This window comes from Carettochelys insculpta, chromosome 1, assembly GCF_033958435.1.
Source record: "Carettochelys insculpta isolate YL-2023 chromosome 1, ASM3395843v1, whole genome shotgun sequence".
Lineage (NCBI taxonomy): Eukaryota > Metazoa > Chordata > Testudines > Carettochelyidae > Carettochelys > Carettochelys insculpta.
The window spans coordinates 8,865,888-8,886,120 of NC_134137.1; the positions used below are offsets into that span (position 1 = coordinate 8,865,888).

Below are 20,233 nucleotides of genomic sequence, written 5' to 3' on the forward strand. Positions count from 1 at the left end.
AAGCTCCATTCATCAGTCTTCTCCAGCTCCGGTGACATGAGAGACAAAAAATATTGTCGTGACCACCTATCACATAGTTGAACCTTATCTCTGAGACAACATGAGCTATTGATATGCCAGCTGCAGGGAGAAGTTCTGGTGGTTTCTAAGGCGTAGAGCAATGGGGAGGGGCTGGAGAGGAGGTTTGGAAAATTGGGGAAGGACACCAGGGCAGATAGCAGCATTTAGAAAGTGGCTGTGCTTGTAGAAAGACTGTGGATGGTAAGATACTGGTCCCTAAAGAGCTTACTTGTTGTTTGCTCAGACTTCAGCATTCCTGTTGATAACAGTCAATAAAGAGAAGCAATGTGGGCTTTGTTTCTCAGGACACCTGAGCTGTCACTATCCCATCTCTGGTAAACCATCAAAGTGCGATGAAAATAGCTGCAGAGCTGTTGTGCAGTCTAAGTTTTAGCACACTTGGAACACTCCAGATGCTGTGTGACACAGGAGCACCATACCAGCTGTGGAGAGAGGCTGTTAAAGAGGCACTGACACCCACCCTTCCCCTATGCCCTCAGCTAGGTGCTTGTGACTGAACTGTGTCAGAGACATGAGTAATGCAAGCCTTCCCCAGGAAAACCACTCAGACAATCTCCCTCCCTCATTGATGATTGTGCCCACCACAGACACTCTTCCCCCAGGCACAGCAGAGCTGTGGTGAGCAAAGGTCTGAGACACAGGAGTCCTGCAAAGAGAATCATGGACAGATTGTCTCCTTGACCCCTCCGTTTGTGCCCCCCTAACCTACTACTTGGTCTTCTCACAGTGGCCATTGCCAGGGTCCACTGAGTGAATGAGCAGACCTGGCAACTCTCAAACCAGCCTTGCACTCTTGCCCTTTCCCAACTTCAGGCAAACCAAAGCTAGGAGCACCATCCCAGGCCATCCTTGCTAAGACACACTGATGGACCAATTCTCTATGAGCTTATCTAGCTCTTCCTAGGACATTGTTGCAGTCTTGGCCTTCAGAGCTGCCTGTGGCAAGGAGGCCCATAAGTTGATTGCACAAATACTTCTGTGTTAACTTTCTTCACAACTGTCATCATTAAATTCTATGATTCCTCCAAAGATAAGAAAGGAACCGGGATTCTAGTGTAGAGAAGACACATATCCTTTATTTTAGGGTGAAAATTCCAGTTCTTCCTGTTCAGTGTAAGAAAGTGCTTGTACACTATCACCAAGTTGTCTGTAAAGGTTCCCTACTTATTCTCATTTTACCCATTTATATAGCCAAAACAAGTTGAGGGAAAATGGGAAGGAGAAACAGCTGTGTGTATTCCTCATTCCCAATATGACTCTTAGCCACTGATATGATGCAGCTGTGAACAAGACACATGAGATCCTAAAATGTGTCAAATGAGAAAGGGAAATACTAATATTCTCATACTTGTGAGGCTTCCACTGGAAAACTGCACTATTTTAATCACTGGTACACGAGAAAAAAATTCAGGCTGGAATGGAGATATGAAGAACAGCTCTTAGGCTGGTCATGGAAATGGAGAGACTTTTTTATATGTTGACTCCAAGAGCTTGGCTGGTTTAAGTTAACATAAGGCATCCTGAGGAGGGACAGGGATATTTTTGTTTTTCCCTAACACAAGAACTAGGGGGCACCAAATGAAATAAATAGGGGGAAAGTGTAAAACAAAAAAATAAGAAGTATTTCTCATTGAAGCATACAGTCAGCCTGTAGAACTCCTTGCAGAAGAGATTTTGAAGACCAAGACCTTAACAGGGCTCAAAAAGAACTAGATAAATTCATGGAGGAAAAGTCCATCAATACTTATGAGCCAGGATAGTTAGGAATGTTGTCGCGAGCCCCTGTTTATCAGAGGCTTTAAATGGGTAACAGGGAAAGGATAAATTGATTATTTTCTATTCTATTCACTCCTTCTAGGACACCTGGTATTGGCCACTGTTGGAAGACAGAATAAAGGGTTAGATTGACCTTTGGTCTGACCCAGTGTGGCTGGTCTAATGTTCTTAGGATAGATCTATAATACATCGGGGAGTAGGTGGATGGGAGGGGTTAAACACAGCAGAATAGAAGAACTCACAAAGATCAATTTACTGTTTTGGCACAAGAATAAAAGGGGAGAAACTGGCCAGAACTAAACAGAGACTGGAAAGGAGAAGAAGGCTTCTGACCATCTGAGAAATTAAATACTGGAACTATCCTCCCAACAGGAGCCATGGAGACAAACAGCCTAGCTGTTTTTCATGCAGACTTCGACAGTTTTATGCACTGGCAATATGCTAGGGTCATGTTCCACAGGAGGGGTCTGGGCTCACTAACGCAGGAAGTCCCATCCATGCCTATGTGTGTGTGGGTCATATCTGTCCATTTTGCATCACACCAGGAACTCTTTGGAGTTTCTTGCCTAGTATGACCCTGCTCTGAACCCTGGTGAAAGGATTTATTCCCCAGCAGTTTCAGAAGAAAGCGTGACTGAACATTGTCATCCAAAATAGGAATTGTTCTTGAGCTCCAGTTTCATGATGCCACAGGAGTTCAATTCCCTGAAATTCTGATACTCTCCACAGGTTGATCTACCAGCTACCTTCTCCCAGGCGTCAGTTCCAGGCTCTTCTACATATGTGTCCTGTGACTTTGTGCAGCTCACTTTGTGCCACAGCAACATATGTTTTAATACAGCTTAAAGTGCACATCTAAAAACAAGGGCCACAGGCCATCCTTACTGAATGGGGGACTGAATGTTGGGAAGCAGTCACTCTGAGAAAGACTGAGGTGGGGCATAGGGGATCATCAGGTGATCATAAGTTCCCAGGGCACCACTATGACCAAAATAAAGAGTACAATATAAGATGTAGAACCAGGAGACACTCAAGTAGCAGCAGAAAGTTTATTTTACCTCTATTTGTGGCATTGGTGTGACCCTCACTAGTTCGGGTGCCTACAGTTCAAGAAGGATGGTGATAACTGGGAGGTGGGCTGAGGAGAGTCAAAAGAATGATGGAATATTTAGGAAACGAGTCTTAGGGTGACAGACTTATTGAGTTGAGTCTATTTAACTTAAAGAAGAGAAGGAAAATGGTGCCTTAATCTTTCTGGCCATGGCTGCACTAGCCCCCTTTCTGAAGGGCAATGCTAATGAGCCACATCGGCAGATGCTACTAAGGCGATGCCTTGAATATGCAGCACCTCATTAGCATAATGGTGGCTGTGTTCATTTCTAAAGTGCTGCTTTTGAACGCATTCCACCTGTATAGACAGGGACATTTTGAAAGGACCCTCCCAGATTTCGAAAGCCCCTTCTTCCCATTTGATTTCAAAAGCGGCACTTTTGAAATGCCCAGTTACCATTATGCTAATGAGGCACTGCATATTCATGATAGCATCTCATTAGCATCTGCTGAAGTGGCTCATAATTATGCCCCTTCCAAAGGTGGAGGCTAGTGCATCCACAGCCTCTGTGAGCAGTGCCATGGCATGGAGAGGGAACTCTTACCAGTTGGCTCTTCAGCTGAGAACTCTCAACTCTTCTTGAGTTGAGAAAGTTAAAGCAGGATTCAGTGGCTGGAAGCTGCAGGCAGACACATTCAGACTGGAATTTAGGTGTGTTTTTTAGAAAAGAGGACAATTAACCTCTTGAGAAACTTTTATCCAAGACTGTGTAAGTCTTCTAGCCCTGACAGTTGTTAAATCAAGGCAGAAAGTTGTTCTAACAACATTACCCAGGAAGTCATCTTGGGGCATGTCTTTTGCCTGTGTTGTATAAAGGGTTTGACTAGGTTATCACAGTGGTACCTTCTGGGCCTGGGATCTTGTGTGGAATAGCTGGCCATCTCCCCTCTGTTATGTTTACTGCTTTGCATCATATTCTGCATTATTATATTCAGTGGTAAGGCATGGTAGCTGCAACCTTGTGTCGTGTAAGCAATTGGCTTCAGCATTTAATAAGAGGTTTGAGGCCTAGATAGGTGAAGGAAACTTGTAAGTTTGGGGGAAATAGAAATAAAGTGTAGGGGTGAATTTTGTCCATAATGACATCAGCCAGCCACAGAACATGAATAAACCCAGGTTTCTGAAAGAGTTTTGATGAAAAATCTGACTGGAAAAGTATGATGGCATTGAAATGACATATATAGTAGTGGGGTGCAATCATAAATGCACTGATCTAGAAAAAAGGACACCTAAGTCTGGTAAGCAGAGGACTTAGAAACCAGGGAGAAACCCCTATGAAATATGAATGAGACATGGCAATGTCAGGGCAAAACATTCTAGAAGTGGCATCCCAGAGTAGGTGTAGAGCAATGCACTCTTGGGAAGGTCCAGAATAATGGCCACAGGTGATGATGGGAAGGAGATGATGAGGAAGGTGATGATGAGGAAGGTGATGTTCATGAGAGTATGAAGATGTAATTATGGTAGAAGGCATCTCTTCTGAGGTGTCATTGATGAAGCTATGATTTGATGAATATGAATATCCTATTTTTGTGCTTCTATCATTTGTGTACCTGATGTTATGGATATTGAGTGTGAATCTCTATTTCCAATGTGCTTACCCTGAGTGACACCCATCATTAGCCTTTCAGATACAATGATGGTGAAGCTAGACAGTGGTGGGGGTGGGGGGGAGGGGTCATCAGCAAAGAGCATGGGAGAGTTTCGGCCTTCTGTGGACACTAGAGCCAGCCTATGAGTGATGGCTGCTCTGACTCAGCAAGGCCTGTGACCATCTTACATGACATTGAACTCCACTTTGGTTGCTGTATCTTTTCACAACCTGACTGAAGAACTTGGCTTGAAACAAAAGGCTCATGCCCTATGGAAAACCCATATCAGGGAGGGATTGTCATCACCATGTGGCCTCACTTCTCATAGAAAAGATTTCCTGGAAACTCCCAAGGAACAAAAACTGAACTAGCGGAAATTCTAGTCCCAAGCTAGAGGGCTTTCAAGCCTGCACTCCTTGTATAATCAGTCAGGGTGAGAAACTGATCATCACAAATCAAGATATACAGTAGGTTAGAATTCATTTGCAGCTATGTGTATTTTCTGCATAATGGGTTTTGATCTCTTTGCTGTCACAGTCACTTAAATACATCCGTTTAGTTAATAAACTGGTTTTATGCTTAACTTTACTACCATTTGTTGAGTGATGTTTTAGGAGAAAGTCTCAATTCTGTGTACAAAGGGTGCTGCATATCTGTCCCACGTTAAGGGGAGAACATCCCATATTCAGGATCCTACACTGTACAAACACCTGAGCAGTGGAAGACAGTATAATTCTGGGATTACACTCCAACAACAGTGCAGAGGTGGGGAACTGGGACATTGGCTATTGCCCCCTGTTTGTCATTGACTGGCTGAGGTAAAGTACTCTGGTAGTTCAGCTGGTTGTACAACTCCCCCAGTTATCATATTGGTTGATGACAGGGCTTGCAGAGGCTGGCTGTGTCACCAGCAGAACAATGTAAGAGATACCAGCCCAACTTTAGAATGGGAAAACTACAGGGTTCCCCTGGATTCAAGACTGCACCCTGGGTATGACAACTTGTCACAAAGATTTTAGAATAAACAGATCAACTAGCAAGTGAAAGTCACCCAGACCTGGTGGTATTCAGCAAATGGTTCTGAAGGAACTCAAATATGATATTGCAGTACTACTAAACATGGTGTGAAACCTACTAGCTATTTCCATCTGTATGCAAGATGGCCAGGAAACAGCTAATGTGATGCTGATTTTTGAAGAAATGCTCCAGAGGGGATCCTGCATCTTACAGTGCAGTCATCCTACCTTCAGTAAATTGGTTGGCGCTAGAGTAAAGAACAGATCTATCAGACAAATACACAAAGATATATATCTCTCCCATAGAGCTGGAAGGGACCTTCAGAGGTCATCAAGTCAAATCCTCTGCTCTCAGAACAGGATCTATATGGTCATCCTTAACATGTCTTTTTTTCTCCGCATTTGTCCCAGACCCCCTCAAGGTTTGAGCTCAAAGCCCTGGGATTACACAGCCAATGCTCAAACCACTGAGCTATCCCTCTCCCTAAAACAAGTGTGGGATGTGAATCCACACCTCCAATTTGCTGTGGAAAAGTCAGCATGTCATTGCAAAGGGAAATCCTGCCTCACCAATCTATTGGAATAATTTGAGAAGTCAGCAGAATGTGGGCAAAGCTCATCCAGGGGATATGGTGCGGCTGGACTTTAAGGAAGCATTTGACAAGATCCCTCATGAAAAGCTCTTAAGAGAAGTAATGCATCAGGGGCCAGTAATGAAGGTTCTCTTCTGACTTAGAAACTAGCTAAAATATAGCAAGTCTGATGTCAGTAGTGGGCAAATTAGTTGAAACAATACTAAAGAATTTAGTTGTCAAAAACATAGAAGAATGTAGCTTGTTGGGCAAAAGTCAACATGGTTTCTGTAAAGGGAAATCGTGCCTTACTAATCTATTGGAATTCCTTGAAGGGGTTAACAAACATGCAGACAAGGGGAATCCAGTGCACATAGTATACTTAGATTTCCAGAAAGCCTTTGACAAAGTCCCTCACCAAAGGCTTTTGTGTAAATTAGATTATCATGGGATAAGAGGGAAGATCATTTCTTGGACTGAGACCTCGTTAAAAGACAGGAAACAAAGGATGTGTCTACACTAGCCCAAAACTTTGAAATGGCCATGCAAATTTGCACAGCCATTTTGAAATTTTGTGGTAGTGTAGACATAGTGAAAGGGTAGGAATAAATGGTAAATTTTCTGAATGGAATCATAGAATCATAGAACACTAGGACTGGAAGGGGCCTCGAGAGGCCATCGAGTCCAGTCCCCTGCCCCGACGGCAGGACCGACCACTATCTACACCATCCCTGATAGACATCTATCTAATCTGTTCTTAAATATCTCCAGCGAGGGAGATTCCACAACCTCCGTTGGCAACTTATTCCAGTACTTGACCACCCTGACAGTTAGGAACTTTTTCCTAATGTCCAACCTAAACTTCCCTTGCTGCAGCTTAAGTCCATTGCCTCTTGTTCTCTCCTCAGAGGCCGAGAAGAACAAGTTTTCTCCCTCCTCCTTATGACACCCTTTAAGATATCTGAAAACCGCTACCATGTCCCCCCTCAATCTTCTCTTTTCCAAGCTAAACAAGCCCAATTCTTTCAGTGTTTCTTCATAAGTCATGTTCTCCAGACCTTTTATCATTCTAGTTGCTCTTCTCTGGACCTTCTCTAATTTCTGCACATCTTTCTTGAATTGGGGTGCCCAGAACTGGACACAATATTCCAGCTGAGGCCTAACCAGTGCAGAGTAGAGCGGAAGAATGATTTCTCGTGTCTTGTTCACAGCACACCTGCTAATGCATCCCAGAATCATGTTTGCTTTTTTTGCAACAGCATCACACAGTTGACTCATATTTAACTTGTGATCTACTAGAACCCCTAAATCCCTTTCTGCTGTACTCCTTCCTAGTCAGTCTTTTCCCATTCTGTATGTGTGAAACAGATTATTCCTTCCTGGCTACGTCTACACGTGCACCCAACTTCGAAATAGCTTATTTCGATGTTGCGATATCGAAATAGGCTATTTCGATGAATAACGTCTACACGTCCTCCAGGGCTGGCAACGTCGATGTTCAACTTCGACGTTGCTCAGCCCAACATCGAAATAGGCACAGCGAGGGAACGTCTACACACCAAAGTAGCACACATCGAAATAAGGGAGCCAGGCACAGCTGCAGACAGGGTCACGGGGCGGACTCAACAGCAAGTCGCTCCCTTAAAGGGCCCCTCCCAGACACACTTTCATTAAACAGTGCAAGATACACAGAGCCAACAACTAGTTGCAGACCCTGTATATGCAGCACGGACCCCCAGCTGCAGCAGCAGCAGCAGCAGCCAGAAGCCCTGGGCTAAGGGCTGCTGCCCACGGTGACCACAGAGCCCCGCAAGGGCTGGAGAGAGAGTATCTCTCAACCCCCCAGCTGATGGCCGCCATGGAGGACCCCGCTATTTCGATGTTGCGGGACGCGGATCGTCTACACGTCCCTACTTCGATGTTGAACGTCGAAGTAGGGCGCTATTCCCATCCGCTCATGGGGTTAGCGACTTCGACGTCTTGCCGCCTAACGTCGATTTCAACTTCGAAATAGCGCCCAACACATGTAGACGTGACGGGCGCTATTTCGAAGTTACTGCCGCTACTTCGAAGTAGCGTGCACGTGTAGACGCAGCCAGTGTGTGCTACTCAGGTTCCTGTGTTGATTAGTAAGCTCCCTGCACTGCCTAGGTATTACCAGTGAAACTGGTAAACTGAGTACCACATACTACTGTTAGAGGTTGTTGCACCCAGGGTACAGTCTGGTAGTGGTGGTAACTGCTGTATCTTTAGCCCTTCGTCCTAACCTCTGCCAGACTTGTTAACACCCAACACAACAGCAGGTGACGCCAAAGCTGGAGATGGGTGATAAACTGACTCTTCATTTAATGAACACCCTGATGACTCTGGCTCGAAGGTGTTTGCTTTTCACACTGTACACAACCGGGTTCATCAGGGGTGGGAGCAGAATGGACATGTAGCCCAGGAGAATGCTAAGCAAGGGTGAAGAACCCTTCACAAACCTGTGTATCACAGACAAGCCAATCTCTGGTGTGTAGAATATCAGGACTGCACAGAGGTGAGAGACACAGGTGTTCAGAGCCTTCCTGCACTCAGTGGGAGACAAAATGCTGAGCACTGTTTTGAGGATCATCACATAAGAAAGGAAGATGAGCAATGAGTCCAAACCCATTGTTAGGAGTTTAGCAATCAAGCCATATATACTGTTGACTGTGATGTCTGAGCAAGCTGTCTTCATGACGTCCTGGTTCAGGCAGTAGGAATGGGAGAGGACACTGGCCCGACAGTAATGGAACTGTTTCAGGAGAAGTGGGAGTGGGAGTATTATGGCTACCCCCCTTAGTACACAAAGCAACCCCATTTTAGTTACTCTTGGCAGGGTTAAGATGGAAGTATATCTCAGAGGGTCACAAATTGCAATATAGCGGTCAAAGGCCATCAGCAAGAGCAGAGAGGATTCAGTGCATTGAAGAAAGTGGATGAAGAACAGCTGGGCAAAACAGGCATTGAGGCAAATCTCCCTAGAGTTAAACAAATATATGCCCAGTATTGTTGGCATGGTGGCTATTGATAAGCCAATGTCTGTGATGGCCAACATGAATAGAAAAATGTACATGGGCTCATGAAGGCTCGTGTCTGTTTTGATGATAGACAAAAGGAATGAATTTCCTACAAGTGAAATAACATACATTAAGCAGAAGGGAATAGAAATCCAAAGATGAACCTCTTCCAGCCCAGGTATCCCAGTGAGAAGGAACACTGTAGAACTGAATTTGGTGTCGTTGATAGCTGACATAAAGAAGAAGGAAGGTACAAGAGATTTGAATTTTTCTTCCTGAAAAGAAAAGGAACAGGAGAGAATGGGATTTGGTGAAACATTTTTGTGCTCTCAGTGAAAGTCTAGAATCACCAGGAGGATTTAAAAAAAAATAAGTCAACAACAACCCTTAGTCTTGAATTTAAACCCTGGATGCGAATATAAGCACTGTTGGACCCAGTGTGACCTGTGGTCCATCTAGCCCAGCATGCAGTGCAAATTCTATATGTTTCAGAGGAAGGTGAAAGAAGGCCTGCAACAGGCGGCTGTAAGATAACCTGCTCCAAGTGATAGCTTCTCCTGATGACCACTAGTTAGGCATATATTGTGGTGCAAACCAAGAAAAGTGAGTCCTTCCAAGAATTTTTTTTATTTGTAATATATTTGGAAATCCTGCAAATCTCTAGGTTCCATGGATATCTTCTGATGGAAGTTCCACAGACTGCTCATTTGCTGGGTGGTTTTACGATTGTGATTTTCCCTCAGACATTTCTTCTGATTCTCCACGTCTGAACAAAAAGCAGTCAAGTAGCACTTTAATAGCCAGACCAGACCAGACTCAATATTTAAGGCACAGAGAACCAAAAACAGTAAGCAAGGAGGACAAATCAGAAAAAGATAATCAAGGTGAGCAAATCAGAGAGTGGAGGGGTGGGGGGAAGATCAAGAATTAGATTGAGTTAAGTATGCAGACGAGCCCCTATAGTGACTCAGAAAGTTCACATCCCGATTTAAACCATTTGTTAGTGTTCCGAATTTGAATATAAATGTCAATTCGTCTGCTTCCCTTTCTACAAAGGATACATTTATATTCACTACATATAAACATACAAATATGAATATATATATATATACAAATATATAAATATTTATATTCAATATATATAAAATACATTTATATTCAAATTTGGAACATTAACACATGGTTTAAATCGTGATGTGAACTTTCTGAGTCACTATAGGGGCTCGTCTGCATACTTAACTCAATCTAATTCTTGATCTTCCCCCCCACCCCTCCACTTTGCTCACCTTGATTATCTTTTTCTGATTTGTGCTCCTTGCTTACTGTTTTTGGTTCTCTGTGTCTTAAATATTGAGTCTGTTCTGGTCTGGCTATGGTCTGAAGAAGTGGGTCTGTCCCACGAAAGCTCACCTAATAAACTATTTTGCTAGTCTTTAAAGTGCTACTTGACTGCTTTTTGTTTTGATAGTGTATAGACTAGCACGGCTTACTCTCTGTTACTATTCCACATCTGAGTGTGATGTACTACATCATATTTATGAACATATGTGTTTATATGCTCTCTGCCTTAAATATTGAGTCTGTTCTGGTCTAGCTATGGTCTGAAGAAGTGGGTCTGTCCCACAAAAGCTCACCTAATAAACTATTTTGCTAGTCTTTAAAGTGCTACTTAACTGCTTTTTGTTTTGATTGTGTTTATATTTGCACACGACAGACAGAGTGAGAGAGAGAAAATGGTGAAAATGCTCATTTTATTTCTCTGTCCACAATTGCAGCTTTTTATAAATGTGTTCAATTGCCCTGAGAATACAAATTATGTAATGGCATCCTTGAAACACCTGAATAAATTGTTAAGGCCAGGTTTACTTCAGTAGCATTATTCTGTCTTTCCATGTCTACATTTGATTGTAATGGGGCTCTTTTAACTTTTTCTTACATAGTTCTTTCAGTGATATACTCTGGCAATCATATTTCCCTCTAACAGAAGCTGAAATCCTTTGCCTAGCCTGTGCTGAGTGAATCCAGTGTGGTCTTGCTACAGACTTCCCTTAATCCTCAGAGAACCCACATCCTATCCCCATGCAAGGATCGGTATATATATGGCATGACAGAAGAAAATAAAGACAGTTTCTTCATTTGCACACGGTCGGAGTTGGCGTCACAAATAAGTGAAAGTGTAAACAAGTTTTTCAGTAATATCTAGTGCACTGTGCAAATTACTTCAATTGTGCCCGCGTAACAGGTGATGGGTGTAAATTACACACAACCACTGTCACACACCCACTTGAGCCCCTCAACTCTGTTCTTTTCTGAAACTTAGTCCAGTAATTCTGTTCTCTCATACCTTTTTGGAAAGTTTGGTAAAGGTATTGAAGAGGGATTGCGTTCATGACCCTGAAAGTAATCATGACAAAAAGCTTCTTCTCAATTACGAGGAGAAAGTATCAGACAAGAGATGTTCAGTGAGTTGCGTTAATAGGAGAAATACATTTCAATCAGCATGTGGGGTATATGTAAAGAAATTTCTAAACAAAAGCCATTAAGCAGTAAAGTTACCACTTCTGTCTGGAGAGATTTCAAATACTCTACTGTTGGCATAGCATATAAGTCATGAAAATTTGGTTTGTAATAGCCTTATTACAATGAAAGTTTTGACATAGTATTTGCTCCTGCTGTACTTTAAAACACATATGAATCCATTCTTTCCTCTCTCTCTCATCTTCCAATATGATTTCACAGATTAGAACGGGAGTCAAAAATATAACCTGTGACATTCTGATTTCTTCTGAACCTGAAAAGACGGCAGCATCTTAGCCCTCAATCAATCGCTTGTCAGCAAACCACAGTGTAGTAGCTCCTACGTCCTCTGTTTGATAGCTGACTAGTTCTCCTAACGTTCCGTTCTGCACATAATGGCCCCAAAATCTGTTATTCAGGCACAATGAGGGTTTATAGGCAGTGAATTTCAGTCAAGGGAATGAAAATCCATCAAAATGCAGTTTCATTTCGCACAAGAGTAGAGTCTTGCAATGCCTACTCTTTAAGAATCCTGTATTCTTAAAATACATAGAACCCATGAATGGGGTTGGGACAGAAATGGAGTTGAGCTGCCATAATTAATGTGGTGACAAGTATTAGAGTGGTAGCCAAGTTAATCTGTATCTTCAAAAACAACAAGAAGTCCTGCGATACCTCATAGACTAATAGATATTTTAGAGCATAAGCTTTCGTCGGCAAAAACCCGCATCTGAAGAAGCAGGTCTTTGCCCAAGAAAGCTTATGCTCCAAAATGTCTTTTAGTCTATAAGGTGCCACAGGACTTGTCATAATTAATGTGTGTGTTAAACCCAGGTTTTGGTTATATTAAATGAAACCCATCTGGCTCTTCTTAATTTAAAGGAGGCTGCAAAACAACCAGGAAGGGATGAAAAAAAAACAGGTCAAGAAAAGCCATCTCTCTATGAGAACTTCATGTAGGTTGAGAGACCACACTGGAGCTACAACCTGGGAAGAGCCTATTTCTGGGCTCTAGCCACATTACAAGGCTTGTTCTGCCAGGGCTAGGAGTCTGTGCAGAGGTGAGGCAGCTGTGGCTGAGAAGCTTTGCAGACTGACAGGCACAGACGCTGATGGGGAAGTCTGAAGGATCTTGGCCTTCCTGGGTCTCTATAAGAGTGGTAGAGCCGGGGTCAGAAACGTACAGCCAGTTGTTTGAAAACCCTCTAATTCACCTGTGTTACACTTTATTCCTATTGTTTGATTAAATAGTATTTCTGCTGAAGAAGGTGGTTTGGTTGCTCCTCTCACCACTTCACACATGCTCACAATTGGCAGGAGCACGGCTGCCGAACTCACTTAGTTTCTGGGCAGCAACAGCCAACGTACAGCATGGTGTAGCCCAGGGCCCAATCTGAGGATGGGAGCATCGTGGGATTCCACACCATGAGGGGACAGAGTACGAGATCTGACATTTCCCACTGGGAAATCAGAAAGGGGCAGAGATGCTGGTAGACGTGTAACTCTGAGGGGTATGTAGGGCAGAAATGCTGGAGCCCTCAGCTAAATATGGCCTATTGTAACTGTCAGCAGAGAACATTGTACCTCTTAGTTACGGACTTCTCAATTGAACCACAGAATAACACATTTGAAAATGCATTTCTTGATTAAATTTCCATGAGCAAACAAACCTGAGAGGTTTTGGAACCTACTCACTGATGTTCTGTGGTTTCTGCTCTCATGCAGCCCTCTGCATCCTCAGGGCTGGAGGACACTGCATATTGGATAAATGTGATCCCCTTAGACATCCTAACTCAGGGCTCTGGGCTTTTACACTTCGAGCTCCATTTGAACATGAGATTTTCTTGTACCTTGAATATCTCACTGAGGACCTTTGGCAGATGTGAGGAGGGATTCCCAAGCTACCTGGCCTCCAGACCCATCACTGAGTCACCCCAAGTGGTCAGATGAATCCTCTGCCACTGCCTAAACATCTGCAAAAGGAAACAGCTTGTAGACTTTCCCCTCCACTTTGCATTTTAAAGACAGTGAAACCTACCAACATACCCAAGTCCTGCTGGAAGGGGAAACACTGAAGCACAAGGAGACATCAAAGAGGTTGCATGGTGAGCGGGCAGTGTTGTTCAGAGAGGGATGAAACTGCCTTTATGAAGCATGCTGGCACATTCCCTTTGGGGCCGCTTGGTCATCAGAGACCCTCAGCTGCTTGGCTTCACGTGCACCAGCGTTAACCCTGTCATGGTCAATGGCAAATTGCAGGAGGCCAAATCACAGGGGATGGAGGATGATACTAAAAGAGTGGACTGTAGCACCAGACCTGCTGCAGGCTCCCTTCTGGGAATCTGGCCTTGTAAGTATGATTTGTGACCTTATAATTAATGGCATGGTTGCCCTGGGCACTGCTGTATTGTAACAATGATGCTGTCGCAGCCGATATCCTATTGAAATTAATTAATTACATAAATAATAATAAAGGATCAGCTTTCTCTGTTGGAGTCCCCTTTCCTGCATGACAAACCCAGGGTGCAGACCAGAGAAAGGAGATTTTACAAGGCTCCACGCATGGAAACGACCCTTTGTAACAAATTCAGCTAGGAGACACCCACAAAATATGGCATCTTGAAAACAGCAATATAAATAAAACTACAGTCATTAAGTAAAAGCACAAACATATATATGCGCTCCAGGTGCCAAATTTAATGACTTCCTCCTGCCATAATGTGTGACTACTTCATGGAAAGTCGTTCTCAGAAAATGACGCATGCGGCCAAGCATAAGTTATGCTGTCCTCACAAATATTGATATAATTGTTGTCTGCCAGTGCAGAGTAAAAGGCAGTCACTCACGCTTATATAGAATCTCTGGGATGTCAACACTTCATTTGATTCGTACTGTAAACACACAACAGTCAAAACAAGCTCTAAGGACACACAGCCAGCAAACAAACACTCCCCCCACCCCGACGCAAGTGACTACTTTGCAAACACAAAGGAAAGTAAAACACTGGGTGGTTTGTTACGGGTATTTGAAAAGAGACACACTATGGAAGAGGGGCAGAGACTTGTAGAATGAGGCAAAGAGCTCTCAAGCAAGGCCTTCATCCAATAAAACATTTCACACCACACTTAATGGTTACTACTTCTGAGCTCATGTGAGTCATGCGAAGAGCCGGAAGGGAAACCTTAATGGAAATCATTTCTCTTCATGGGGGACATGTCTGGTGTACTCTAGGAGCCACATGCACCCCCAGGGTTCAATGTTTCCCCCTTACAGCCCTCACTGTGCTGCTTCCAATGAGTGTGGTGGAAATCCCTTCCAAGGAGTGGAGGGGAGCTGGGAGCCAGGCTGCCTCTGGTTCCCAGCACCACTCCACTGGTTGGAGCCAGGAAACTGACCAAGACTGCTCCCCAGGTCAGTTTTCCAGCTCTGCAAGGGGAGGAAAGCTGGGAGCTAACACACTGCTGGTCAGTTTCCTGGGTCCCGCAAGTAACAGGGAGGCAAGAACCAGGCTGCAGGCTGGTTCTCAGCTCCCTACCACTCTGGGAGACAGGAAACTGACCAGCCCTGGTTGTCTGGTCAGTTTCCTGGCTCCTGCGAATCCAGGGTGATTAACTGCAGCCTGGTTCCTGTCTCCCCCCAGCTTGCACAAAAAATTGAGTTATATGGGGCTGCAGGAATTCCCTAGTAGTCCTAGTAGCATCCTTCAGTCTATGTAGACCATGGAACGCGCCCTTCGTAGTTCCGTTTGGCATCCTCATTTGCAGCGTCGGCTGTGACTGTGAAGACCAACATGAGAGTGACAGTCTTTGCTGCATCTGTTGCATATGTAATGGGTGTCTGGCAGGTCCTTGCTGTGCTTTCTGTGGGCTCACTTCTCCTTTGCTAGCTGTCTGATCCTCAACTCACCCTTCTGAAGGCCCTTGTATAGTTCCTGCCTCCATCCGCTGCGATCATCTGCCAGCTCCTCCCAGCTGTCTGGCTTGATGTCTGCTTCCTTGAGGTCTCTCTTGCAAATATCTCTGTAGTGCAGCTGGGGGTGTCCAGGAGGTCATTTGCCAGAGGCTAGCTCACCATACAGGATGTCTTTTGGGATCCTTCCATCATTCATCCTGCGGACGTGGCCAAGCCAGCGGAGCCGCCGCTGCCTGAGGAGGGTGTGCATAGTTGGGATTCCAGCTTGCTCAAGGACAGCGGTGTTGGTCACTCTGTCCTTCCACTATATTCCAAGGATGCTCCTGAGACAGCGTAAGTGGAAGACGTTCAGCCTCTTTTCTTGGCAGGCGTACAGGGTCCAAGTCTCACTGCCGTAAAGGAGGGTGCTGAGGATGCAGGCTCTGTAGACTTGCACTTTGGTGTGAGTGTACAGCTTGTTGTTATTCCACACTCTCTCGCTGAGTCTGGACAGAGTTGTGGCTGCTTTACGGATCCTCCTATTTAGCTCAGTGTCCAACGACAGGGTGTCAGTGATGGTGGACCCGAGGTAAATGAACTCGTGGACGACCTCTAACGTATAGTTGTCAATGCTGATTGATGGAGAAACAGCAACGTCCTGAGCAAGTACATTTGTCTTCTTTAGGCTAATGGAGAGCCCAAAGTCGTTGTATGCTTTGGAGAACCAATCCAGCAGCTTCTGAAGCTGGTCTTCTTTGTGTGACATGACAGCAGCGTCATCTGCAAACAGCATCTCTCTGATGAGGACTTCCCGCACCTTAGATTTAGCTTTCAGCCTTGCAAGATTAAACAGTTTCCCGTCAGATCATGTGTGCAAAAAGATGCCCTCTGTTGAAGATCCAAAGGCGTGTCTAAGAAGGAGTGCGAAGAAGATCCCAAACAGTGTCGAAGCAAGGACACATCCTAGTTTGACGCCGCTCCTGACGCTGAAAGCATCTGATAATATGCCATCGTATTGGACAGTTCCTCTCATGTCTTCGTGGAAAGACTGGATCATCTTGAGCAATGAATGCAGGAATGCAACCCATGTAGAACTCAAGGGTTTACTGTATTGTAAAAGTCCAAATCTATCACACAGGATCTGGCTGGAAGGTGCTTATCTAGGCAGCTCCTGGTCTGCAGGACTCTCAGACAGGCTTGCCTCCCTGGGTGCCTCAGAGACCAATAAGGAGGAACAGCTTCTATCCATCTCTTCCACTAATGCCTCACCTTCTGCACCATGCTATTTCACTAGGCCTTTCCCTGTGCCCTTCCAGGACCCTTAAGACTCTGCTGCCTCTGGTGACATCCGAGCTGAGCTTCAGTGAAAACTACTAAGGGACACAAGGACACTGTGGGGAGCCAGAATCTCCACCTTCCCTGGGGCTGAATCCTTGAGGTGGGGACACAGACTCAGGTCCTCCAGTCAGTGCTCCGCTCAGACTGATGGTCTAGGGCACCTCAGAGTAAATCTGGGGACAATCACTACAGCCTGGCTCCAGCGTCTGACCTGGAGAGTGGCAGAGACCCAAATAAAAAGTAGGAGCAAGGGATGAGGTCTTGGAGGAAGGGATGAGACACAGGAAGGGACCTCAGGGGAAGACAGGACCAGAGGGTGGGGACTCAAGGGGGGACACAAAGACTGAGCTGGAGTTTACCAAGAGGACGGGGCTTGTGCGTGGGTCCCGCTTTTGCCTTTTGAAAAGGTGAATACACTGCTGCGAATCAGCTGAGTGGGGAAAGGAACTAGAGATGGTCTTGGGGGGTGGGGGACGGTGAGGACAGTTTCCACCCTATTCCATGCAGATGAGGTAACACACACGGAGGGTGGTGGAGGGACTCTTGATCTATACTTCTTTCCAGGAATCCTGTGTGTCAGCCCCATAATCACCCACAGCTCTACTCTGCTTCAGTGGGGAGTGGTGTGCTGTGTGCAGAACTATCAATCTGAATGGCTTCTCCTGGCATCCACCATCACTCATACCACTGGCTTGACTCAGTCACAACCACGTGGCTGAGGGTGAAGGGGAAGGGTGATTATCTGTGCCCCTTGAATGGCTCCTGTCCACAACAGGTACAGTGTTGATGGACCATGCAGCACCCACAGAAAACCTTCACCTGGGTCAGGACTGCACCTGCAGAACAGCCCTGCAACTTCCTCCATGCCCCGTGTATGCTGAATGTGAGACAGGAGAGTATGAGACCAGGTGTAAAGAGAAACTACATCCGCATCCCTTCCTTTTACTGACTGTATCAACAGAAATTCTGAAGCAGGAGGAGCCACCAATACATCTTTTTAGGCACCAGCATCCCCCCTCCACCATGGCCCTCTGTGAACATCATCTCTTCAGAAATGCTGCTGCCTGGCTCGGTCTCTATTCCCCACTACACATTCCTCCATCACTAGACCCTTTCCCTTCCTCCTGGCATTAGACCCAGTGTGAGTATCTCTTTGCAGAATGGATATCAGGAGCTCATGTTGTCTCAGAAGGGTCCAGGATGAAGTAAGTGGTCATGGTCAAAGATTTTTGTCTTCAGTGTCACTATTTCTGGAGATGGGTGATAAACTGTCCCTTTACTTGATGAACACCCTGATGACTCTTGCTCGAAGGTGTTTGCTTTTCACACTGTACACAATTGGGTTCATCAGGGGTGGAAGAAGAACGGACATGTAGCCCAGGAGAACACTAAGCATGGGAGAGTAGTTCTTCACAAATCTGAATATCACGGTCAAGCCAATCTCTGGCGTGTAAAAAATCAGGACTGCACAGAGATGGGATACACAAGTGTTCAGAGCCTTCATGCACTCTGTGCGGGACACAACGCTGATCACCGTACTGAGGAGCATCACATAAGAAAGAAGGATGAGCAGTGAGTCTAACCCCATTGTTAGGAGTTTAGCAATCAAGCCATAGATACTGTTGACTGTGATGTCTGAACAAGCTGTCTTCATGACATCCTGGTGGAGGCAGTAGGAATGGGAGAGGACACCCGTTCGACAGTACTGGTACCGTTTCAGGAGAAGTGGAAGTGGGAGTATCATGGCCACCCCCCTTAGTACACACAACAGGCCCATATTGGTTACTCTTGGCAGGGTTAAGATAGAGGCATATCTCAGAGGGTTACAGACTGCAATATAGCGGTCAAAGGCCATCAGCAAGAGCAGAGAGGATTCGGTGCATTGAAGGAAGTGGATGAAAAATAGCTGGGCAAAACAGGCATTGAAGCTGATCTCCCTGCAGTTAAATATGTATATGCCCAGTATCGTTGGCATGGTGGCTATCAATAAGCCAATGTCTGTGATGGCCAACATGGATAGAAAAATGTACATGGGCTCATGAAGGCTTGTATCTTCTTTGATGACGAACAGAATGACTGAATTTCCTACTATTGAAATAACATATGTTAAACAGAAGAGGATAGAAATCCAGAGATGGACGTCTTCAATTCCAGGTATCCCAGTGAGAAGGAACAATGCAGAACTGAATTTCGTACCATTGAGAGCAGACATAACGTACTGGACAGGTCTAAGGAGTTTTGAACTTTCCCTCCTGAAAGGAAAAAATACAGGAGACCAGAAGACATTTAGAGGAAATTCATTCTGCTATGAGTTCAGGTTTGGAAGTTAACAATAGTCTTTCTTGGACTGAAAGAAAAGATGGTGGAAGAAGCCCTGCTAAAGGCAGCTCTGAGATAACCTGATCCAATGGAGAGTTTTCCCCTGACAAACACGAGTAAGCCTTATATTGTGGTATAAACCAAAAGGGTTTAGAACCCTTCTTGGTTTTTCTTTTTTTTAATTAGGATTTTTGTTACCCGTGTAAATATACCATCCTTTTGTGCATCCTACTAAGCTCTTGGATTCATTGATATCTTTCGGCAGTATTTCTACACACTACTCCCTTTCTGTATGGATTTTTTGGCAGTAGTAATTTTACCACCACCATCTTTCTGATTCTCTACATCTGAGTGTGTCCCACAGTATTGTGTGTGTGTGGTGCAAATGGTAACTGTGTTTCTCTATTCAGAACTGAGGCTATTTATAAACATGTTTAATTGCCTTATTATATATGCATTTTTAACTTTTCCTGACTTAAGAATACAGATTATTCTATTGCATCCTTGAAACATATGGATAAATTCTCAAGGCCAGGTTGACTGTCATGGTAGGACTCCATATTCCATGTCTGCATTTGATCTGAATGGGGTTCTATTTCCTCTCCATACCTAGTCTCAGAGGGGTAGGAGTGTTAATCTGTAGTTTCAGGAAAAAAATGCAAAAAAACCCCAACCAAACAAACAAACAAACAAAAAAAATCCAACAACTACAAGCAGTCGGGCAAACTCCATCCTCTGACATGATTTTAGTTAGCCAGATGATGACTTATCATGGGTTTGGCCAAGTTTCCTGTGGTCCTATAAAGGTTATTTCCAGCCATCAGTCTTGTACTAGAAAATACTGACCTCCCATCGTCTGGCAAATTCTCTTGTCTGTCACCAATCAGGTGCTGACAGTGCCAGATGAAAGAGCTTCAACCTGTAATGATCTTCTGTGGGTAAGACCCACTTCAGCAGACTCATGAAACTTCATTGCCAA

The 20,233-nt window shown here is 44.7% G+C and overlaps 2 protein-coding genes across 2 annotated transcripts; both read right to left on the minus strand.

Annotated features, from left to right (window-relative positions):
• Positions 1–8,489: 8,489 nt before the first annotated feature.
• Positions 8,490–9,425, minus strand: LOC142003052 (olfactory receptor 51G2-like). Its single transcript, XM_074979702.1, has one exon. The coding sequence runs from the start codon at positions 9,423–9,425 to the stop codon at positions 8,490–8,492; it is 936 nt and encodes a 311-aa protein (XP_074835803.1).
• An 8,786-nt stretch (positions 9,426–18,211) lies between these two features.
• LOC142003059 (olfactory receptor 51G2-like) lies at positions 18,212–19,147 on the minus strand. The gene has a single exon (XM_074979714.1). The coding sequence runs from the start codon at positions 19,145–19,147 to the stop codon at positions 18,212–18,214; it is 936 nt and encodes a 311-aa protein (XP_074835815.1).
• Between the last annotated feature and the right edge of the window lie 1,086 nt (positions 19,148–20,233).

Bases quoted from the DNA above. Each gene is read 5' to 3' on its own strand.
- LOC142003052 (XM_074979702.1), bottom strand. From the start codon at position 9,425: ATGTCAGCTATCAACGACACCAAATTCAGTTCTACAGTGTTCCTTCTC.
- LOC142003059 (XM_074979714.1), bottom strand. From the start codon at position 19,147: ATGTCTGCTCTCAATGGTACGAAATTCAGTTCTGCATTGTTCCTTCTC.